The sequence below is a fragment of the Pelophylax lessonae genome (assembly GCF_965119305.1).
Source record: "Pelophylax lessonae genome assembly, chromosome: 2".
NCBI classification, from domain to species: domain Eukaryota; kingdom Metazoa; phylum Chordata; class Amphibia; order Anura; family Ranidae; genus Pelophylax; species Pelophylax lessonae.
The window spans coordinates 626,796,168-626,821,768 of record NC_138769.1 but is presented as its reverse complement, the minus strand read 5'-3'; the positions used below and the strand labels follow the sequence as shown (position 1 = coordinate 626,821,768).

The following is a 25,601-nucleotide window of genomic DNA, read 5'->3' as shown; positions in this document are numbered from 1 at the left end:
CTTACAGAACTGCTTCCAGCTGGACAGGTCAATATGTCTTACGGACATTCCTTCTTCTATCTACTTCAGTGACCATGAGTTCATAGGAAACTCTGAAAGTCTGCTGAACAGTTTTGCTAAAAGCTTACGGTCACCGTAGTTGTTACCAAAATTTATATTTTGTAATTTAATATATCTTAGATATGATTTGGGTTAATCAGAGCCCTTTCACACGGCCGCTCCGCTTGTCCGCAAATCATCCTATTTTTTTGCGGATGATTTGCGGACATAATGTAAGTCTATGGCATTGCGGATGTCAGCGGAATACCATCAGTGACTTTAGATGTGTTTTTGCAAATTTTAACCAGGCTTGGATTTTTTCCTTCATAATAAAAGGCTTCGTTCTTGCCACTCTACTCCATAGCCCTGACATGAAGAATACGGGAGATTGTTGTCACATGTACCACATACTCAGTACTTGCCAGACATTCCTGCAGCTCCTTTCATGTTGCTGTAGGCCTCTTAGCAGCCTCCCTGACCAGTTTTCTTCTTGTCTTGTCATCAATTTTGGAGGGACATCCAGATCTTGGTAATGTCACTGTTGTGTCATATTTTCTCCACTTGATGACGGCTGTCTTCACTGTGTTCCATGGTATATCTAATGCCTTGAAAATTATTTTGTACCCTTCTCCTGACTGATACCTTTTAACAGTGAGATCCCTCTGATGCTTTGGAAGCTCTCTGCGGACCATGGCTTTTGCTGTAGGATGCGAATAAGAAAATGTCAGGAAAGACCTACTAGAACAGCTGAACTTTATTTGGGTTAATCAGAGGCACTTTAAATGATGGTGTGTACTGACTCCTATTTAACATAGGTTTGATTGTGATTGCTTAATTCTGAACACAGCTACATCTCCAGTTATGAGAGGGTGTGCACACTTATGCAACCACATTATTTTCGTTTTTTATTTTTACTCCCCCCCCCCCCCTAAAAAAAATTCAGTTTGTTTTTCAATTGAGTTGTACAGTTTATAGGTCACATTAAAGAGGGAAAAATTCTGGAATGATTTATCTTAGCCTAATTTTTTTACATCAGAGAAACCTGACATTTTAACAGGGGTGTGCATAATTTTTATATCCACTGTAGATATAAGTACAAGAGCAATATTCTATGTTTAATATGCTACTGCACATGAGGTCCCCATTCTAGTTTGGTGTTCCAGAGAGTTCTCTCTTCCGTAACTAATATGAACCTATCTCTCATAGACTTGCATGGGGCCATCCCAATTGGGGGAACTATCTTACCCCTCTCCTACATGTGGGCGTATCTCATCCAGGATTGGACAGTTTCCCCATCCCCTAGATTTAGCATTACTCGACCCCTCACTAGCCTCTCCTCTCTTGGGGGGGAAAATGAATTATGCCAGGTCATATCCTGGGCAAATTGTCCATTCCAGCACAGATGCCCACCTTTATTGCATATCTAAACAAGGGATCCTTTGAAGTGAATATTTGTAGAATAAAGACGTTTGGGTCCCATTGTTTAGATAAACAAGCTTAGGCACCTGAGTGTCCGAGAAAAGCCTTTTCTGGGCTAGTAGTTAGAATATACATTTTCCTGGCAATTTTATCCATCCTGTATAACAGGGTCTTCTGGGAGGCTTTATTACACCCCCACATTGATAAAACTCTAAATTAAATATATTCATAATTATAATATTATTTACAGCTGTTAATGGAGATTACACATAAACTCTTTGTAGTGAAAGAGACTGAGGACTCTATGTCTTCAGTTCCTTTTTTCAATCTCAAAAAGAGACATTGTAGTCTGTTTAGAAACAAATTTGCCGTAAAGGATGGGCCACACCTCTATGTAGTATACAAAACTATAGACAGAAAAAAGTGGGGTTTTGAAGGCCCAAATGAGGTGGTCAAAATATCCAACGCCACACAGTAATAAAGTTAAAATACATATTTATTAGTAACTTTTGTTTGCATAAAAGTATGAAACGACATGCCTTAAGGACACACATACATATAACAAATATACAGATAAAATTGGAGAACACAAGGTAGGTAACCGGATAGTGGGATCTCAGTCAAAGAAAGATGGATATGGTCCCTGTACAGCCAATGCGTTTCGCTTGACTTCGCTTCTTCAGGGCTTAAGAGACCAGAGAACCAGCTAGTGTTCCCAAGTGGTGCGGGCCCATCAGGCCAACAGAAGTTCACGGATTGCAGTTGTATGATAGACGTGGACCATATATCCAATTTAGAGTAATAATAACCTTTATAAGGCGTACTTGTGCATGTAGCATGGGGGTAGCTATACGCTCCTATATGGTATATATATTGCTTTATTATATTGTATAGATCCCAATGCACTGGTATGTTAATTATTCAAATGCCGCCATGGAGAGAGGATATGTAATTTCCTTTTGTTAGAATATATGCAATGGATTAGGCAGGTGATTATGTAGGTGGTGTTCCCAGACACCCAAGTAATCTCCTGGTCACATAAACAAGGAGGAGTTATCAGAAGATATTGCATTCAGTAGTCACAGGTATTCTTCTTGTAGGGGGAACCATATCCCATTTATTTCTCTCCGGTCGCATATCCTGTCTGTTTAGACCCCTGATATCTCACCAAAGCCCCTCCCCCCCCCCAAAAAAAAATATAAGAAAAATAAATATTAGTAAAGATAAAAAAAAAAATAGTAAGGCCTCATTCACACAAAGCATACTACAGCATACTCCCCTGCGAGTCTGTGTTTCCCCTGTGCTCATTATTGTCAATTGGGATGTAACAATTGCAAAAACACAGTCGCTGCTCCCAGTTTGACATCCTTGTGTTGCATGTTCCTGAGCTCACACTGTCTGCGTTCAGGGCTGCGCACCCACATCCACATGGATGTCAGATTGGGAGAAGCGGCTGTGCCTGAGCAGTCGCTGCATCCCAATTGACATGAATTGGACTGCCTTCAAGGGGATGCATGGAAAACTTGTGCTACCCCATGCGGGTAAACATGGCCCTCCACGGGCATACATTTTAGTATGCCCCATGCCAATGAGGCCTTAGCAGGAGTTTAGCAGGACTTTAGTAAGTTATCTTGTGTTTGTGTCCACTCATAATGATTTTAGTGTATTTTTAGTGAAAATAGAGATTTGATAAACATTTGCACAACTATTGCGTGGCCTAAAAAATCAATAGCATTTTTTTTTATCCTACAGGTCATGTGCTTTCAGAAAATGTATAGTTTTGGGGGGTCTTTTACAAACTTTAAACGCTGTAAGTAAAAAATAAAATAAAAAAACAATGGGAAAATTGCAATAGTGGTCTGCCCACCTGGGTTTAAAAGTGGAGCGAAAGGGTTAAACTGAAAAAATGTACCACTTTAAGAAAAAAAAAAGGTAATTTTGAAATTGATGGCAGCAACAAGTCTGAAAAAAGTTGGGACAGGGCAACAAAAAACTGTCAGTGTGAGTGGTACTAACAAGGAAGAGTTGGAACATTGATAAGGTTAATTGGCAAGAGGTCAGAAACATGATTGGGTATAAAAAGAGCATCTGAGAGAACCAGAGTATCTCAGAAGTAAAGATGGGCAGAGGTTCACTAATCTATAAAAAGTTTCTTCTAAAAATTTTCAAACAATTTCAGAATAATGTTCCTCAACATAAAATTGCAAAGACTTTATATATATCATCATCTACAGTACATAATATTATCAAAAGGTTCTGAGAATCCGGTGAGATCTCTGTGTGCAACGGACAAGGCCAAAGCACAATATTGGATGCCTCTGGTCTTCAGGCCCTCAGACAGCACTGCATAAAAACAGGCATGATTCTGTGATAGGCATCACTGCATGGGCTCAGGAAATCACTGTCTGTAAACACACTTCACCGTGCCATCCAAAAATGCAAGATAAAGCTCTCTCATGCAAAAAAACTATATCTAAACATGATCCGGAAATGCTGCCATCTTCTCTGGGTCAAAGCTTATTTAAAATGGTCTGTTGCAAAGGGGAAAACTGTCCTGTGGTCAAACTAAACTAATTTGACATTCTTTTTGGCAGCCATGGGTGCCATGTCCTACAGACTAAAGAGGAGAGGGACCTTCTGGCGTGTTATTAGCGCTCAGTTCAAAAGCCTGCATCTCCGATGGAATGGGGGTACATTAGTGCATATGGAATGGGCAGTTTGCACATCTGGAAAGGCACCATGAATGCTGAAAGATATATCCAGGTTTAAGGGCAGCATATGCTCCCATCCAAAAAATTTATTTTCAGGGAAGGAGTTGCATATCTTAGCAGGACAGAACTAAACCCCACACAGCATCTATGACAATGACATGCCTTTATAGTAGAAGAGTCTGGGTGCTTAACTGGCCTGCCTGCAGTCCAGACCTTTCTCCATTTGAAAATATTTGGTGCAGCTTGAAATTAAAAATATGACAAAGATGACCCAAGAACAGTTAGAATCCTATATCAGGCAAGAATGAGTCAACATTGCTCTCCCAAAGCAACTAGTCTCCTTAATTCCCAGACATTAACATATCTTGTTAAAAGAACTCCATGGTAAATATAGCCCTGTCCCAACTATGTTTAAAATTTCAATTTCAATTTCAAAATTACCTTATTTTTTTTTTTTTCATTGTACATTTTCTCAGTTGAAACATATTTTCTATTTTTTATTGTGAATAAAATATGGGTTTATGAAATTTGCAAGTCATTGCATTCTGTTTTTATGTAGATTTTACACATCATCCCACATTTTTTGGAACTGTAGTTGTAGTAAGTATCCTGGGTGCTACAGTTAGGTTGTATTAACTTTCAGCTTTCCATTCAACACAGCTGGGAGAAGACCTTCAAAAACACTCATCTTAATATATCTTTAAGGTTTAATTGCACACAACACTGAATATGTTATCATTTGCATCTGTTAGATTTCCAAACTCCATAAAAGACTGACACAGCCTTTTTTGCAGAGATATGTTTTACTGTTTGCACGCCATCAGTTTTATACAAAATCATATGCAACTAGAGAGTGCTCATTTACTGTGAATATATAATATTTTGGATGACCATAATTTGAATACTAAAGCGGAGTTCCAGCTGTTTTTGTGTTTATTAAAAGTCAGCAGCTACAAAAAGTGTAGCTGCTAACTTTGAATAAAACACACACTCACCTGTGCCATGGTCCAGCAATGCGGCCACCTGAATCCTCAGTTCTCACCCTCTCCTCTCCACGGCGCCGGCATCACTAATGTGGGCACTCCGGCTGTGACAACTTGCGGCACCAAAGCCGGGTGCGCACTGCACATGCGCGAGTCCCGCTGCGTGTCGTGAATGGCCGGGCAATCATATGGGACCTATTTGTCCCAGAAGATTGCAGGGGGGGGAGAGGAGAACTTCCACTCGAGCCATCTAGGCGGCCTGAGCGGAAGTAGAAGCGGGTACCTGTCAAACCTACCTACCTGCTCCCCCCCCCCCAAAAAAAAAAAGACATGACAAATGTGGTATGTCAGGGGTCGGGAGCCCTTAAAGCGGAAGTTCAATTTTGGGTGGAACTCCGCTTTAATGATGAAGCACACCTAAAACTCAAAAAAAGTTTGTGCCATTTTATTATATAATAAATTCATTATAACATGAATATCAAAAATTCACCTATATAATGGAAACGTGAGTCACGGGTATGTGGATAATTCACGGTAACATAATTACAAAATAAAACTAATATACAGAAACATCATGCACAGAATAAGTTCATTCATTGTCAAAGAATTTATCCAAAACTGTAATGATAACAACAGCATATGCAGTAATAGCAGGTGAAAAGTCAAACAGGTGCAACCGTGTCATGAAAAAAGCACCACGCAGGCTCACATAAATATAAATTATGGCCATGATTCAGTATAAAATAATATAACAAAAAATTATTTATATAGAGCAACATAAAAACTGACATGCAGGACACAGGAGACTGACTGATTAGTTAGAAAACATTTCCTATACTTTTCCCCCAGATTGTAGTGATATCAATAAGAGATCATTAAAAATCTCAGTAGGCATCCCTATAAGTCATTTATAAAGCTATGCCTCATTCTTCTGCTTGGAAGGAATCCTATTTATTCCAAGTCTAATGATTTATATATCACACTTTAGGTCCCGGTCACAGTACATTTGAAATAGCCTATGCATTCTTTCCAGATGAACTGCCATGTGCTCCTTAACAAAGCAATGTGTGTGTTATAAATTCTCTGCTATCTGCCCTGGGTTAGCACCTTCCAAATAGCATTAAAGAGCTTACTGTTCATGTCTCATATTCTGACCCTGCCAATAATGTAGCTATACAATGGTTGTGTCAGTGAGGTGGAATGCCCATTTAAGCTGGACTGAGCTCTCCCTCTATTGGAATGCAATAGCCCATGCGAGCATTATCTTAAAGCAATACCTGCTTATACTCTCATGCTTTTGAATAGAGGAATGTCTTATGTAATGTGAATATAAATTACAGACATCCAAGATCTTACTCTCAAGTATTCTTACCCAATGGCAATTTGGGGTTGATTAAATGCTGGGCTTTCTGTAGGATGTGGAAAAGCATAGAAGGGGCTGTGTCTGTAGTAGTTTGTTATATTATAGTCATAGGTGTGTGCAGCCTATTGCATTAGGGTGTGCACCCCAAAACTCAAACACACATGCCTTTCTCTGCAGCCTCAGCTGCACAGGACAGTGAATGAATGGGAAGTGCTCTGTGCTGAGCGGCTTTCTGTTAATTTGCAGACTGAAGCATAGGAAACACAGTTTGTGAGTGTGTTCACTGTCTTTATTAAGAAAAGGAAGGGGCTGGTAAATTACATATTTATTAGCCACATCCCCCATTTTTGGTCCTGAAACATCCCCCGCTGTAGCCGGGGGGGGGGGGGAGAGAGGAGAGAAGGGAAGCCAGCAGCTCTGCGTGGGGGGCACTGCACAGAATTATTAGGGTGTGCCCAGGCACATCTGGCACACCCCATGTGCACGCCTATGATTATAGTTCTGCTATTAGGTGTTTCACTACTGTGATACCAAGGTTATATGTGAAACGTGTTGGCTCATTGTGAGATCCATAGTCAGTTCATTATTAAAACACTTAGAAGGTTTTTTACTAAAACTGAAGAGTGCAAAATCTGGTGCAGCTCTGCATAGAAACCAATCAGCTTCTAGGTTTTATTGCCAAAGCTTTACTGAACAAGCTTTAGGCTCGGTTCACACCTATGCGATGTGGGAACCCTGCAAATTCAATGCGGGTTCCCGCATCGCAGGCAATTCACACTGCCATATGCAAATCGCTGGGGGTGTCAGTACAAAGTTAACGACACCCCCAGATCAGTTCGCATATCGCAGTGCGAACTGACAGTTCGGACATGAATTGGATCGCATTGGTGTGAACCACCATGCGATCCGATCCTACTGCGGACCCAAAAAAGGGTCCTGTGCGTGTTCAGTTCGAATCAGATGTGAATTCAGCCATACAATCTGTATGGCTGAATTTGCATTGCACAGATATCGCATGTGAATCTTCAGAGCAGTGCTCTCTGAATCACATGCGATGTCTGCTGTCGCACTAATGTGAACCGGGACTAAGTAAAATGCTTATTGGCTACCATGGACAGCTAAACCAAATTCTAAGTGCACCAGTTTTAGTAAATCTCCCCCTTAGTTTATGAACTACCATGTATGTCAGAATTCATAAGCAACAGTAAGTATTTAAACAATGCCCAAGGGTTGCCAACCATCCAAAAATGTATAGACTTCCCCCAACAAATGCAGACTGATTAACGATTACTGTAAAGTGAATATAAACACTAACTGAATGACATTAAAGGGTAACTCCACTTTCGTGCAGAAAACAAATAAGCAAATAAAGGAAAATATAGCATATACAATTGCGACACAAGTCGTATTGTGATTGAATGTTATTAAAAATTATCTTTCCTTGTCAATCTGCAGCTCTGTAATTTCCTGTAAAGTCAATGCAATATGGCTACTTGGAGCTGTTCTGTACACAAAATGTTTACCATACGCCCCCCAGAAACATAATTTCTGGCTTGTTTGATTGGGTCAATGCTTTTTTCAGAAGTCTGCACTAAGATACAAGTCAGATTTCAGACATTCCCAAAAAAAATGTGATTTTTGGTGAGATACTCCATATAGGAAATCACATCTAAAGGGATGCAGACCCAGCAATTTTCCTCATCAGTGTGTGCCCTGTAGGTGTAGCGGCTGATTGATAATTATGAAACCCCTCCCATTAGATTCACTTTCCCACATACGTAGACACAGAAAAACACAGGGATTTCTTCAGAATAGCAAAAGGTAGGAGGAACCTGCAACAAAGTTTGTTAAAATCCTTGTAATGTATACAGATCACCCAGAGGGAATGTTTTTTTCTCAACAAAAGTGAAGTTACTCTTTAGGTTCGTAGTGATGCCTTGCAGTAATGCAAGGTAAAGTATGTGCCATTTTGGGCACCAGTTCACAAAAAGGATATTGGGGAACTGGAGAAAGTGCAAAGAAGAGCAACCAACTGATAAGAGGCATTTAGGAGCTAAGCTGTGAGGAAAGTTTAGAGAAACTGAATTTATTTCTGAAGAGGAGATTACATAAGTGGTCCATATAGTGAACTTGTTGTAGAGTTATTCACTTTAAGGTCATCACAGAGGACATGGGAGTACTCTTTATGTCTGGAGGAAAATAAATTTAACCTCCAAATATGGAAAGGCTTCTTCACAGTAAGAGCTGTGAAAATATAAAATAGACTCCCTCAAGATCTGGTTCTGGCCAACTCAGGAGATTGTTTTTTAAAAGGCCTGGATTCTTCCCTAAATGCACAAAATATAAATGGATACTAATAGTAATAGATACAGTTGATCCAGGGAATATCCAATTGCCTCTCAGTGTAAACATTTGTTTACGAACCATCCCCCCCCCCCCCACCCACCCCAATGAATCGTGCTTTATTGGGGTTTTTTGCCTTCACCTGTATCAACTGTGGTTATTGAATTGTGAAAATGGAGATTTTTGATTTGTGTGTGTTTTGGTATTTTTCTTTTTTTTCTGTGGGTTGACCTATATGCACTTTGTTAACCAGATTAACTATGTAACAATGTGTTTTGGTGTATTTGTCCAAATTAGTCTTCTCTGACTCTTGCAATTCATTCTCTGTCTGTTCCTGCAGTTGGGTTAGGCCGTTCTGTCTTTTTTTTTCTGAACTGACCTGTATGGGCCTTGACTTCGGGTTTTGATCTGACCTGTATTGGTTAATTCATCTGTTCCTGTTTGTCTATATTGGCTTTGACATGTGAACCTATCTGTTTATATATGTACACTGCTGCTTATGGTTGCAACTCTGTCTGTTTCTGTCTGCCTGTATACTGGTAATCTGTCTTTCTATCTATGCTGTAAAAGCTAGGCTGCACAAGTCCATCTGTACCATCAATAGCTCAGGTGAAGGTCAGGTTCTCCGGTTCCCCAAACCCTAACAAGAGCCATTTACCTTCAGCTGCCAATGCAGTATATTCTGGTTTATTAGTTCTGATCCTGTACCTTCTCTCTCCTTTGTGTCTTCTCTTTGCTCAGATTTCTTTACTGCTGCCATAGATTTCCACTATGCTCCTGTCATCAAGTTCCCTCTCAAATGGAATTAAAACATATATGGGTTTAGCAGTCTCCTGCTACCTGTGACATTGGGGAAAGAGCACAGATGGAGAATTTGCACTTAAGGGCTGTTTCCTAATATCTATAGTAGCAGTAAAAGCCGCAATTGCAGGAGGAAAGGGCTTACTGCTGACTGGTTGGGGGGTGACGGGATGTTGATTCAGGTGGTGCAGAGGAGCAGAACAGTCTTCGGCAGATTTTTGTCTACATTTTGTTGAACTGCTATGGTGCTTGAATGGAATGAGGGAGGGATTTAAATTTCCAAGATTTAAAAACACATTTTCTATAGCTGGCGTTAAAAAAAAAAAAAAAAAAGTATTTCTTCTCTTGTCTCTTACTCTGTTATTTACATATGAATTAATGTTACACGTGATTTTTATTTTTGGCATCATATATACTACTTTATACACGTATATTATAACAAATAACACTTTAAACATATAGATGTAAAAATGTGTAATTGTTTTATTAGACCCTATGGTTCCTCTCATAAAGGGAACGTGAGAAATTTATCTTAAGACACCCTGTATAGGCAACACTTGGCAGGGTCCTCTCTTTGGCTTTGAGCCCCTAGAATCTGCACCCCTGTATAATGTGGGGGAAGATGTCATTTCTAGTAACCATAGAGACATACAGCTAGTGTTGATTTTGGAATTTTTTCTCTATTACTTCACATTACTTCCTTACTGTAAATTCATTTCATTTACAATAAATAAGGATGTGACCAGCAGTTCCAGTTTTATATTATAAAACGTTAGGAAATATAATGTGTGAACATTAAATCATCCTCTTTTCATACCCTCAAGTCAAAAGCAGTGCGTGCCATAGACTTGTTATTAGAGTTTCGCATCAGGTTTCCTCTGAAGTTTTTTTTTTTTTTCTTTTTTCTTCTTTCTAGTTTTGCTACTTGGAGAAACTTCTTTTAGTCCATGGAGCTTGGAGCTACAATCGTGTGACTAAATGCATCCTGTACTGTTTCTACAAGAATGTGGTCCTGTACATCATCGAGGTAAGATTAATGGCAAACCAAACAAGTACATCAGGCCAGTGTGCCATTATTGTCTGCAGGCTTGCTAGGGACATCCGCTGCCTGGCCTTAACTCAAGCCAAGTATAACAGAACAAAATGACACAGACATTTATCAAGTTGCGAGTTCCCCTTCTCAGCTTATGCACAGCGGCCTGTAAGAATAGCTCAGCTTACCATATTCACATTGTCTCTTGAATGATGTGCACCAAGCTCAAAATCCATTAAGTGCACAGAGACAGCTGCCACAATATTGTGAGGGCACATGTTCCAAGCCTCTAAGTAATCATTCAGGACCTTCCCAGCTCTTTATATTTCAACTTCAAACAGTGGTTTACGTAGCCAGATCTTGGATGGGTCTGTGCTGTGCAGTTATGTTTTCAATCCAACACACAAGGTAAATCCGCAAATAAATCCTGGGCTGTAGCTCCCACTGCTAAATACAGCTTGAAAAAAATCTGCTTCTGCTTTGATATCTGTATCACTGAAGATATGATACCATGACCTTCTGGACTAAGGGGGCAAAGGGATGCCTGTGATCTTCTCTCCACACTGTACATACCATGCTTTGGGCTTGTCAACAAAACTTTTTGAGGAAAACCCCAAATGTAGTTAGGCCTCTTACCTAGAATGCAGCAATAGTTATGGTTTGGGCTGTATTGTTTAGTTACAAAATAACAGCTGAATCATGCTGAAATGTTCCTTATCTGTCCACTAAAACACCTTTCTACTGAATAAGGCATTGATAAACAATACATTTTCTTATTTAAGCCTAAATGTAACAGCTAACGTTCACATAGGAGGTATACAGTTCTGGATTGATTCAATACCTTCCCTATAAATTCTCTAGAAACAAATGGTATAACATCACATAGTTCTTCATTGTGTGAACTTAAAAGCTATGGTGACTACTATTGACTATGATGGCTAGCTCACTCAGTGAGTCTGTATGCCATTTTAATGCATACAAACTGTATATACTGGTAAGCCATAACTTTATTATACCACTGGGTTAAGTAAATAACACTGATTACATTGCTACAATGGCATCTGAAATGAAGTGGGATATATTTGGAAACACATCAACATGTTGTCCCTGAAGATGATATATTGACAGCAGAAAAAATGGGTATGGGTTGTGTAGCCACATGTTGACCCATGTCAACAGCCAAAAGCACCTACAAGGGGCACCTGAGCATCAGAACTGGATCACAGAGCAATGGCAGGAGGCGGCTTGGTCTGATGAATCACGTTTTCTCTTACATCATGTAGGTGGCTGGGTGTGTGTGTATTGCTTACTTAGGGAGATGGCACCAGGATGCAATATGGGAGGAAGGAAAGCTGTTGGAGGCAATGTTCTGCTGGTAAACCTTGCGTCCTGCCATTCATGTGGAAATTATTTTGACACGTACCACCTACCTAATCGTTGTTGGTGACCAAATACACCCCTTCATGGAAACAGTATTTCTTGATGTTAGTAACATCTTTCAGCAGCATAAATCAACCTACCACACTGCAAATATGGTTCAAGAATGGTTTGAGAAACACAACGTGTTGACTGGTGCTTTAGTTGGCTTTTACATTCTCGAGATCTCAATTTTATTGAGCATTTGTGGGATGTGCTGGAAAAACTAATTTAATCTATAGAGGCCCCACCTCTCGACTTACAGGACTTAAAGCTTTAGAGGTCTAGTAACGACCACCATACCTCGATGGATCAGGGCTGTTTTGGTGGCAAAAGGAGGACCTACTTAATATTAAGTGGGTAGTCATGAAGTTATGGCTAATCAGTGTATTTAACATAATCTTCAGTAGGTATGTGCATGCTTATGTGCACTGCACATTTTCTAAGTTTCTGAAAATACGGTATGATGCATTTTGATGGTTGAAGGATATGGAATAACTAATTAAAATCTTCTTGGTGTTGTGCACTTGAGCCTGCAGTATTTGTAGGTCCAATAAAATAAGCAATGCAGCACATCAAAAGACACATAACAACCCATGGGATACAAATCACACATATTAATGGTGTTTTTTTGGGGGGCTGATCTGGAAAGTGTGCCCTTTGTGTCTGTTATCCATTATTCCTATTATTAGTTAACCAATAAAATGGATGCCTCTGCTTATTTGTGTAGTAATGGTGTAGCTGACAAGGCAGTGGACTCAATAATGATTGTTTTGGAAAGGCTGTTGGTTGTCTATCTAATATATGGTAAAATGTTATCTATTATAAAGTGAATCCATCAATAAAATGTGTGTAAAAAAATGTCCTCAGCAAAGAAGACATTAAATACTCACCTCACCTGCCAACACTGTTGATCTCAACTGTAGTAAAGAGAAACTACACAATTGAACACTTCCTGGAGTGTCAATTTCCTGGTTCCCCCTGCTTGCCCACTGGACACAGTAATATATGGTTACCATCCGCCTCCATTTTCCTGGAATAGTCTCTATTTTGAGGGGTCTGCCCCTAAGAAACAGGCATCCCCAGTGTTGCCCCTAGCTGCTGGCTCACCAGTCACTGTCTCCATCCCCTTTAGCAATCTCCAGAGGCTCACCCAAACCATTATCAATTATCCATTATCATAACTTTCCAAACACAGGGCCAGTTTAGTGTCCTTCAGACTTTAGATGGCCTTTAGGAATACAAAATCTCCCAACAATGCTGGGAGTAAACAATCCCCCAAAATTAGTGTCAGTGGGAGGAATTGTGCCCCATCATTGGTGTCATTGGAAGGAACTGTGCCCTTCATTGGTGTCAGTGAATAAAAAAGTTCCTCAAGGGCCAGATAAAAGCAAGCAATGTGCCGCAGTTTGGAGACTGCTGATCAAGAGGATAGAGGGAAGCCTGCACCTTGTAAGTCCCAGATGCTCACTTCCCAACCTCTACATTGTCCTAGTAAAACCTACCTTGCACCCAATGTTGAATACCTGAAAGAAAGCTAGTCAAGAGGAAAGGTTTGTAATTGAGGAGTGTGAGTTTCTGCTGGGGAAGAAAGGCCTGTACTTGGGAAGGGGAGAGGCCTGTACTGGGGGGGGGGGGGGGGGTTGTGGTCTGTACTAAGGGGAAAAGGCCTGTACTGAGGGAAGGGGAGTCTGTACTGGGGGTTATTTGGTCTGTACTGGGAAGAGAGGTCTATACTGGAGAGGAAAGATTTATATTGGGGGGTTTGTTTGTACTGGTAAGAGGGGGAAAGTTTTGGTTCTATTGTGTACACTGGCCTGTTACATATCTGTATCCCTGACCCCTACAAGCATTACTACACACTTCTGACCCCTGTATTCCATGCGTGGTGCACTTCTGACTCCTGCACTCTACCCCATGCCCCCTGTATTCTGTGACCCCTGTATTTTGTGTTATGCTTTCCTGACCCCTGCAGTGTGTGTCTTATAGCAGAATAGACTCCATTTTTATTTATTGTCTGCCTCTGGTTCCAAAATTTTGTAACCAATTGTTTCAGAGTAGGTTAAAAATTGAAGGGGGGAGGGGGCAGAATGTGGGTATGTGTGGCTGCAAATGTGGAATGGGGTTCTGTGGGTGGGACTGAAAGTGGGCATGGTCAGTAGGTTGTCCCTGGATTTTACCTTACAGTAGTAGGAGACTGGAGGTATAAACCACTAAGTGCCTCAGGGGACCAGGAAATTTACACTGTCAGAAGGGTTGGATTGTGAAGTTTCTATAGGCTGGGTTTTTTCTTTAAGACCTGAGACGCTGATTGGTCAAATCGCCCATGTGCATGTAACCTGATACAGCTGAGATCAACTGAGAGTGAAAGAGGCGAGTATATAATGTTTTTAATGTTTTCTTTGTAAGCGAAAGTTGTTTTTTTGCCATTTTGTTTATGTAGCTGGTTCACTTTGACATATTTTATTCAGAAAAGTACAGATCGGTGTACATAAGCAGAGTTGCTAACTATTCTTGAGAACATTTTAAAACTCATTTAGGGGGCCTTCTTCATTCAATTCATTTTATGAGAATCAGCAAATCCAGTTATGTTTGATTTGCATTAAATACAGACACGAAATATCCCCTAGATGACAAGAGACCATCATAGAATTTGGTTAGGTAATTTGGAAAATCATTAGTTGTTTTGAGTGTGCATTGCCACGAAACAAAGTATACATTTTGGCTCATTTACCATAGCAGTGAAAAAAGCAGCCATGATATGCAAAGAGCACTAGGCTATCACAGCTAATCTGTTTTCATCCCTTAATAGTTTTTAATCATTCGACTTGTACAAAAATAAAAACACGACAGAATGTTTTAGGTTTTTCTAAAATGAGGGAAATGTTTTACCTGGGGTTTAAATTAAGGGAGAATTGTAATTACTTTGTCTCATATATGGACACCCTCAACTTGCCCATGCAGGGTGAGATAACAGTGTCTCTGCAAGGGGGTCCAGCAGACCCCCTTATACTCGACAGACCTGCACCCTAGCTGCTTCTTCCTCCGCAACCATCACTGAAATCAGCAGTATTAGTGACCAGGGAGAGTGGTGAAGTCACTCCTTCAGTCAAATGACAGTGCTTGGCCCTCGTGATTGGCTTTTGGGAGGTCAAGTACTGCCCTGTACCTGGAGTTATGATGGCTGAGCCCTGGTAAGGTGAGTATGAGCCTGTTGTAGAGAGCCTTTGCAGAGACACTGTCTAAAGCAGCCATTCCCAACCCGGGTTACTCCAAAGGTTGCTAGGGGTTCCTTGAGCTTTGTCAGATATACCACTCATCTGATGGTGTCTATATAGTTCCAGGGCCAACGTTACTTGCCAGAGACAACACCATGACACCAATGAACTTTCTAGCTGTCTGCAATCTCACCACCACTGAAAGAAGAGCATTGTTCCCCCGACTACCATTGTAAGAGGCATTTTTCCCACTGATATAAAATTATTGTATTTTTCAGGGATTCCATGACACCTGAAAATAATTTTAAGGGTTCTCCTGTAGTAAAAAAAGTTGAGAAAGCCTGCTCTTAAGTGTTTCTTTAACAACCGTAGAGATATCAGCCATGCGTAGAGTGGTTTGTTTGCAATGGGTTAGTTAACTCATTAGGTTTGATTTACTTAAGGCAAATATGATGCTCACTTCGACAGGAAATCTTTAATTAGATGTCGTTCGAAAGTAGTTAAAAATTTCAAGGAAAAGATAAGACAGCTGCACACCGATGATGTATCCAACATCAAGGCTTTAATCCAGCAAAGACTATGGCCTTTGTCACTGCCTAAACATCTACTGCGTTTCACCACTCAAGGCTTCGTGGTAGAGATAGTTTAACATTTCGCTTGCTTTTATCATGCGATTTTTTAGTGCATGGGCTTTATTGAAGATAAACCAATACACTGTTAGAAATTTATTCATTTGAGAAACATTTTCAGTCCTGCTTCCTTCAAATTTTCTCATCACTGTGGTTGAAGTAATTTTTGATTTGACCACACAAACAATTAAGAAATGAAATGGACTTTCCTAAAATGAAAATTTTTGAGTAGAATTCTGCTAGTGTATACCCAGTATTTGTTTAGTGAATGAGGAGAAGGTCTTCTGACTTCCATCGTTCAATCATATGCAAACAAAAATACTGTCTTTTTTTAATTATGGTTGCATGGGTATTCTTTGCAAAGTGAACTTTCATCACATTCAGTGAGCTAAATGAAAACTCCCTTGCAAGGTGAAAATCATATTTTCCTTTGGTAAACTAACCACATTGACTTGCATTGTGTGGAGCAGTAAAGTACAACAATTTTTCAGCACTGCAAAGCAAAATGAAGCTCTTGCATATTAAAGGTGTAGCACCCACCTGGAAGGATGACAGGTAAATGTACCTCTTATTGGCTGCTCTGTAGTCATTGGAGCAGCAATTGATTTCTTTGGGATGTTCTAAATTTCACAGGCTGCAGATTTGATTGCTTCCAGAAAAAAGGAGGGCTGAGAGAGAGTCAAAAAGGCAGCATGATTATTTATGGCCCTGCAGCTAATCCCTGAAGAGATGTACCTAGTAGGTGGCTGGGGAGGAACATAAATAGTCTGGGGTCTGGAGTAGCCTTGGTCCTATCCTGCTGGAGAAGTTCTAAGCCTCAGGGGGGCTGCTGCCCCTTTGAGGTAGTTCTTTTGGGGTCTGCTGGTTTTCATTGAGGTCTCAGGTATAGCAGAGCTGGGGGCCTTATTTCTAATTACTCCTGGAGCTAAGGACTTGGTCTGGAGGTGTGCAGCTGCCATGGAAAATTTTGAGTACTGATCCAAGCTCAAGAATCCAGTGACTGTGTGCTGTTCTACTTTGGGGGCCAGTGGTAGTTCATCCTCTGGGACTGCTTCTTACAGGGTCTTAGTTCTGGTTTTCCAATGGATTACTGGTTAAAAAGACTGCTCAAAGAAGTTGCAACTAGTGAAGTGTGTCCTCAGTTACAAGTCAGCATTTCTAAAGTTTTGCATGCAATACATGTAAAAAAATGAAGCCGGAGTGATTGGACTGTTGTTTGTGTGACCGGTAGCCTCTGCACTGTTTGGAAGGAACTAGGTAAATACAGCGGCTCCTTCAGGGGTAGCTCTACATATGTAAATATGAGTGTGCCACATACATATAAAATTGCAAGCTATAAACAGAAACTAAGCCTTTGAAGCACACATTGAAAAAAAATATCATTACAGGTTTATCTAAAAAAATGAAAAAGTCTTTACATCTCACTAGTTATGTTTGCAGAATTTAGAGAGACTTTTTTTTCCACAGTAGCTATCTCCCTAGTCTTTGATAAACTTTGCTAGCCAAGAGGAATGAAGAACATCTACAGATTTTAATAAATTGGAACAGTGACAGCATATGTGTGCTGAGCCTGTAGCAGTAAGTGTTCTTAGCTATTCCTAAAATAGGAATTATGGTGTTCTATCATGGCTTCTGCAGCTGCTGCTATGGATCTGCAGTATAATGTGTTTAGTTACAATCCACAGGAGAGCACTTCTACGATGTGTAGTTGTATGCTTCAAGCATCAATTCCTTGTTCTTAGTTTTTAAAGTGTAAACCCCAGCAATGAACTCTACTTATTTGCTCCCTTTTGGTTAGGTAAATATAATGTTGAAAACATTCTGTTATATCTGTTCAATAGGTACAATATAACTGTTGATCCTTCCAGAAATCCAGTGCTGTTTTGTGTTTTTTCTTTGCACATTGCAGTCTCATCTCAAACTATATTATCAGCCCTGCCCAGTTCACCTATATTATTTTCTGAACACCTCCTTTATGTTAAAGAGGGGAGGAGGGGAAGGAAGTTTTGTAATCGTAACACACTTCCTGTTCTAGGGTGACAACACTGCTTCTGCAGATCAGCAAGTGAAAATAAAAGAAAGCAAGCCCGAAAAGAGAAAACAAATTCAGCCACTACAGCTAAGGACTGTCAAGCTGCAGTCTGTTCTTGGGTTTTGATACACTTTAGGAGGGGTTCACACTGCTGCGATGAGGGACACTGCATGTAATTTGCACAGGTATCGGAGTGCATTCCTGTGTGAATGAAATGGAGTGTTTCTCGGGTGTGATTTGAACCATGGATTTGTATGGCTCATATCGCACAGCATTTGCACCTAACTTGTGCAGGACCCTTTTTTTTGTCCGCACGAGAATCTAATTGCATGGGTGTTCACACCCATGTGATCCAATTCTGCAAATTTAGCATGTATGGGTTGGGATTTTGATGCAGTACGGATTTACAGCAAAGCTTTCATTTGGCATACACAGTGGGGTGATTTACTAAAACGGATGCACTCAGAATCAGGTGTAGCTGTGCATAGTAACCAACCAGCTTCTAGGTTTTAGGCTGCATTCACACTTGAGCGTAGCGTTTTACCGCGTTTTTTTACCGCGATTTATACCGCGTTTTCCAGGCGTTTTTTTTTCAGGCGTTTTTGGAGGCAGGCATTGACATCTATCAAAAACGCTGGTAATCAGCCCAAAAAGAAGCTCATGTACTTTTTTCAGCTACAGGCGTTTTGCAAAACGCTCAGATCTGAACAGGGGCCATTTAAATGAATGGGGTTTTACTTGTTGGGCGTTTTGGAACGTTTTTTTGAGCGTTTTTGGAGCTGAAAAACACTCAAAACGCCCAGGTGTGAATGGAGCCTAAGAGCCCATTCACATTGAGGCGACACGACTTTCGGTGTGACTTGCAGAGACTTCACATAATGGAAGTCTATGCAATTCGCTCCGAGGTCGCCCCAAAGTAGTACAGGACCCTTTTTATAAGTCGGAGCAACTTGTGTCGCTCCTATTAGAACGGGTCCTGTGCTACTCAATGGACCGCGACATACCGCGACTTGTCAGGCTGACAAGTCGCCTGACAAGTCGCGCTAATGTGAATGGGCTCTTATTGTCAAAGCTTAATTGAACAAGCTGAGGTTAGAAGCCGATTGGTTACTATGCACACCTGCACCAGATTCGGTGTTCGCCAGTTTTAGTAAATATCCCCCAGTGAATCAATGACATTGCTTTTGTTGCTGTGCAATCAGCCCTGAGCACTAGTTGTTCAAATTGGTATTTGCAGTAACTTACTGAGTGTGATTCCCATTTCCAAAGGGAAATATCCCTCCAAGGTCTGCTTGCCTGTGGGTAGCCACATTTCATGTTGTGTTTGGAAATCTTGTGTTTTATTGGCTGGAAGTTATGTTGTTTTGTGTTTTCTTCAAGTATAGTACATTTTCATAGGTTGACGCCGTAGGTGTTACATGGCAAGTCTGCTGCCAGAAGGAAGTTAAACTTTATTCCGCTTTAGGTGTGGCGATAAAGTGCTTGCAAGATGTTTTGTAAAATACAAAAAAAAATATGTAAAGGAAGAGAAGGTGCAGTCAAATTCAGTGCAAAACCCCTGGGATCTAATACAAGCATATTGCTTGGCGGATGGTCTTCTAACAGGAAGAGCCGCACTTCCAGGCACAGGATCAAATCAGGGCTTCTGTTGAATTTCATGTAGAAAAATAAACTACCTGCACTCTTTTTATTTTCACGTGTGCACATTGTTTAGAAGGGGTTCCTGTGGTGAATAGCCACTAGCCGGACAGTGTTGCTTTAGCCTGGCTAAATGGCTGAGCCTCCTGGCAGGAGAGGGGCTGTGTTTATTTGACTTTTCTAGGGATATGCGTGAATACAAACCAGCGGTTTAAGGAAAAGGTAATGAACAGAGATGTATTTAGACCAAGTGCTGCTGTGTGGATTTTACAGTACGTTAATTCATAGTAAGCAAGCTCACTGTGTGCCCTGTGTGCTTCTTCTCTGCCAAACACCACCATCAGAAATAGAAGTGGTGTGTACAGATCACAGTTGTAAATCCTTTTCTTATTTTGGGGCATTCTTATCAGAGATGGAAAATTTACCCATAATCACTTCAATACATTGGAAAAATATAGTGTATTCATGAAAAAAGTACCGCTATACAGTATATCACAGATAGTTATGCACTAAAAGTAGATTTAGGAGTCTGTAACATCAGAGATGTGCAGAAATTGTAACCATGATGTAAATGGAAATGCATAAAATGTGCTAAAAAACGAAATAAAATAGGATACTTAAAAGAATCCTTTTTTTTTTTGTCTTGTTTTATTTTTTGTGGTCAACAGCAAACGCAGACTGCAGTTTATACTGTATGTATACTGTATGTATATGTCATCCTTTCATGGTGACAGCTGCCCAAACTCTGTCCCCATCAGCCTCATGGGAAACCTACAGTTTTTTGTGCCAGAAAGGAGTGCTGCCTACTTTGTCTGTTCTTAAAGCTGAACTTTAGGCAAACAGCTAAATACAAAGATGGAAAATGTATAAGGAAGCTGCTTTGCCTGCCAAAGGATTTGGATTTCTGTCTTACCACCCATTCAAGGGCATTCTCCTTAAAGCGGTTGTAAACCGCTGCAGTAAGAAAAAAAAAAAAAAACGTTCCCTTGTAGGACAATTGTATGATGTGCTAGTATGCATCGCATACTAGCACATTTTGAAATACTTACCTTAAAACTAGGCCTTCCAGTGGCATGCTGTCACCACTGACAGGACTTCCATTTTCCCCCAGTCTTCCTTCCAGGTTTGTGGACTCTGGCTCTTTGAATGGATGGAGCCGCGATGATGTCACTCCCCTGCATGCACTTGGGAGCCTTTGGTTTCCGGCACAGTGCTCTGAAGATCCGGCACGGTATGCCGAAGATATTCATTTTACCTACAGGCAAGCCTTATTTTAGGCTTACCTGTAGGTAAAAATCACAAAGCGGACTTTACTACCATTTTAACATCATATATATTTTTAGAATTACAACACTGAAGTGTATGCAGCCTTGGTGGCACAGCTGTAAATAAAAGAGCAAAACCTAAAGCCTAATATTTGGTTATAGGTTTAAAGCCTAAACCTAAAACCTAATATTCTTGTATTTAAAACCCAAAACCCAATTGAACCTTCCATTTAAATCAGCTAAACATAAAAAAGGTTTTCAAATTCAGTTCATTTTCTTTATAAAGCACCCACAGCCTGTGTAGAAGCCCCTAACTTCTGTCAACATACTGTACATAAGGACCCTTGCTCTCTATGTGGAAGCAGTGGTGTCTCTGCAGAGGTTCAACATGCCTTAACTGTGTCAGAGCTGGAGTTTTCCCGTTCAGGCTTTCTCAGCTTTTTTTCAGTCGCAGCACCCTTTAAAATTATACAGTCTAGAGGCACCCTATTTTAAAATGTAAAAAATAAAAAACTAATAGTTTTACATAATGCAGCAACATCCAGGACATCCAGCATTAAAGGTACATTATTTTTACAAAGCAAATAAACCTTTGTACACTGGTACTGACTAGTATTCCAATGTTTCTCTTCTCCCACAGCTTCTCTCCCTCGTTCAGCTATTGTGAACCCAGTGCTGACAGAGAGGAGCAGTAGAGGAGCAAACAAGGATGGCCTCAGGTGCCCAACATCCTCCTTATTGACCTAAGACCTCATTAGTTGTTAGGTCTCTGCCAGCTGGCCCACATGGTATCCAAGGTTGTAAATGCTGCACAATAAAAACCTGTGGCTGTGTGTAACAAAAAAAGGCAGGCTTGATTCACCCACCAGCTTGTTGACAATTTTTGGGCAATTTTAAAGGTAGATTGCCTCAGCACCCCTGAAGAACATAGAGGGCACTCCTTAGTGCTGCATCACTCCTGTTGAAAAGGCTTTTCTGATTGAAAAATGATAGGACTAAGCTGGGGGTGTGGTACACCTCTGCAGAGACCAGTGCTTCCACATTGTCCTTTGCATCATGTTGGCAGGGGATAGTCGTCTGGGGCTGCTTTCTGAACTGTAAGACTTTGAACACCTTTTTCGTTACACTTGAAATATATTTTGCTGGTTTAAATGGAACACTTTATTAGGCTTTAACCCCTTGGAGCCTACGCCTGCCGGCCCTTTAAGAGGTTAAAGATACCAGGAAGGAGGGTTTATGTTGATGTGACTGCCGTGATTGGCTGTCATAGCGGTCACATGATCGGAAAGCTCCCGGTTGCAAGAAGCGATTGGGAGCTTTCTGTTAGCTGGGCGCATGTTCTCAGCACATCTATTGGTAGGCAAATATGTGGCCTCTCTGTGCCAAAGCACCAACCCACTGAGAGGCCGCATATTTGTGTACTGTCGGCGCCTAGGGGTTAAATACAAGATAACATAAGTACTCTATCCACCCATGGAGGTCGATTTGATTATTTATGAACTTTTGGGTTTCAATAACCCAATGGTTAGACTATGTATGTCATCATTAATGTCCCGGAAATGTAGCAGTGATTTTTATTTTTTATCTCTGCAAAAGGTATCATTACTGATTTTATAGTGATAATTTGAAGTAAGGCTTAGTATCTTATTTGACTTAGCTTGACTTTTCTAGAGTTCTGATGTTTGAATGGATTGTCTAATAACTTTGTATTCTGTTATTTAAAAAAAAAAAAAAAAATTCTGGATTTTCTTTTTTTGTATAAATTGATATTTAAAAAACTAATAAGATATATTAAAAAAATAAATACAAGACTACAGCTATAGTTTTTGCTCTTTTATTCATACCAGTGCCACTAAAGCTGCATATACTTCATTGGTGAGATTCTGTAAATTTATATCGTGGTAAGAGGAACGCTACTAAATGCCCTTGAGTGGGAGGTGAGACGGAAATACAGATCCTTTGGCCGGTAAAGCAGCTTCCTTATATGTATTCCATCTGTGTATTTAGGTGTTTGCCTGAAGTTCATCTTTAAGAACAGACAAAATAAGCTTTTGTTTTGTGCACCTGGAATGTATTTAGCCAATGTTAACTGAAACTTCAATTGGGCTTTACTGTTGAAATCATATGTTAAAAATCTAAATTAGGATTTGATTATAAACTACCACATCTCTTCTGGAGTATCTTGATGCTGCTGAAAATCCTATCTGGATCATAGTTTTATGGCTCGTTCAAACAACCTATATTCTCTGAACCATATGGTTTAGATTGCTCCTCAGAGAGCATTTGACAGGCAGAGAGGAGGTGTTCTATTGCCCCCTCACCACCTGCTTTGAACCCGTTGGAAACTACATTAGCATGTCACTACTGCGAGCACTCAACACAGTTGTGGGGTGCTTGCAGAACAGCCCCATTCAGTTGAATGGGGCTTTATTAGTGAGCCCTAGTGGCCACCCAAAGCAACAGGAGTAATAATGCCTACCATGGCCACGAAGCAAAGCATCATGGACATGGCATGTGTACACTGCTGCCTCTGCAGCTAAAGAGGGAGCAATTAGGCAGTGGTAAAGCTGAGGCTCAACAGCAGCATTTTACCACCCCACAGCTGCTAGTGTGAACAAGCCCTTACAGAAAAGCTGTGGAAAATATAAAAATGCCAAACGTACAGCAATGTCAGGTAGCTGTAGACACAAGCTCTTTTTGTGGAATCTCTTACTCCAGGGCTGTCTAAAGTCTTCCTGAACCAGCTAAGCAATTAACAATGTTAACAAAGCCAGTATGTATATTAATATAGGAACCACTTGACCCATGTGAAAATGGGCCTACTAACAGAGGCAAGGCGGTGGGCCTGATCTTGGCTATGTAAAAGGAGGTACCCGATGATGCCTAGAGTGGACGATTCTGTATAAATACTGCTGTGCTATTGTATTTTTGTTCTCCACAGGTATGCTTTAAAAAAAATAGCCTTGTTACCAGGCTAACCATTTACTTGTATTTAGTGTTTGATAACTTATACTGGACAGAGTCGTAAGATACCATTAGGCCAGGGGTCTCCAAACTCTCTAAACAAGGGGCCAGTTTACTGTAATTCAGACTTTAGGAGTGCTGGACTTTGGCCATTGGGAGTAAAAAAGTTCCCGACATGAGGGGGGAATGATGCCATTGGGAGGAATTGTGCCCTATCGTTGTGTGTCAATGGGAGGAATTGTGCCTGACCATTGGGGGTCAATGGGAGGAATTGTGCCTGATCATTTATGTCATTGGGCCCAATTGTTGGTCTCATTGGGAGGAATTATGCCTCATTTTTGGTGTTACAGGGAGGAACTGTGCCCCTTCATTGGTAACAGTGAGGGGTAATCAATACCCCTTTGTTGGTATTACTGGATGAAATGATGCCCCAAGGGCTGCATAAAAGCAACCAAGGGGCATCTGGCCCCTGACCACAGTTTGAAGACCATTGCATTAGACCATTATCAAGTATTTTTGCTATCTCTGTCCCAGTTTTGTCTGTCCCCTTCCAGGTGACACAGCAGCAAGTAAGGATCAATCTCTTCAATAGGGACATGGACTGAAAAATCTTTTGGATGTTGCAACCCTTACCCATCCGCAGAGCAGCAAAAACCCAGTTTTGAGTGCTGTTCTATTTTATTATTGCCTAAAGAATGATGGGATATGTAATACAGAATCTTTGGTTAATGAGGTCACCTTCCTGCAGATGTTTGTAGAAGCTTTAGAACAGAAGCTGGTGGGAATCTGCAATATAGTTTGCTAAATTGCTTGTAATACATATAATAGGTTTGTGAGTTTTTTGTTTTTTAATAAAGTTTCACTGTAAAATTAATTCCAAATACCAATATGGCAACAAATTTTATAAATATTGTACAAAGCAGTTGTATAAATGGGCTGTGTAATTGCAGAACTGGAGAATGTATTGTCATATCCATAACAAAACCTGGTGCAACTGCTTCCTATATATTTTGTGCTTCATAAATAACCTGTACAGAGTACATTCTGTGATCTAGTGCTTCCTACTATCTATTAGCTAAATTCATCTTTCTTATCTTAGCATTAAGAAGCTTATAACATTAAATCTAGTCTACTTGTAAAACACGTTGGGCTTCTTGCCAGCAGACCTGAATTTGGGAGTCTTCAAAGATTCCCTTTTCATTTTCTCCTGTGCAAGCACACAGGATTTAGAATAGCTTTAATGTGCAGGCTGTTTTGGAGAAAAGCCAAAATCTGCAAAAGAGAAAAAGTTGGAGTTGAAAATATAAGAGTATTTTAACTGGTAGTCGCAAAAAAAAAAAAGCATGTCGTACTGAAAATCTGAGGGAATGCACTGCAAGTTCAGGGGGATGATTTAAGAGGAGTTCCCTAGATTTCATGTAGAAGTGTCTATTGCAGGAGATTTTGAAGAAAATAACATATTCAGAGGTCATATACTGTATGTTACCTACGCAAAGATCTCTTTGATTGAAGAGCCCAGTGAGAGATGGTATGCACATGTAGTAGTGGGACGATAGTGCTTGGTGAAGTTGATGTATCTCTCTCCCTCTATATGTAAGATGGTGACTCACATTTGTGCCTTTGGTCCTCTTGTCTGTTAGCAACATGGAATGGCAGTGCTCCCAGGAGGTCCAAACCAGGCAACTGGGGTTGATTTTCTAAAACTGAAGAGTTTAATATCTGGTGCAGCTGTACTTAGAAACTTCCA

General features: G+C 40.5%; 1 protein-coding gene across 1 annotated transcript in view; it reads left to right on the top strand.

Annotated features, from left to right (window-relative positions):
* Positions 1-25,601, top strand: part of ATP8A2 (ATPase phospholipid transporting 8A2) — a 979,867-nt gene that overhangs the window by 562,910 nt on the left and 391,356 nt on the right. Inside the window, exon 27 of the mRNA XM_082246766.1 lies at positions 10,576-10,686. Coding sequence (XP_082102892.1) covers positions 10,576-10,686 — 111 coding nt within the window. The remainder of the gene's footprint in view (positions 1-10,575; positions 10,687-25,601) is intronic.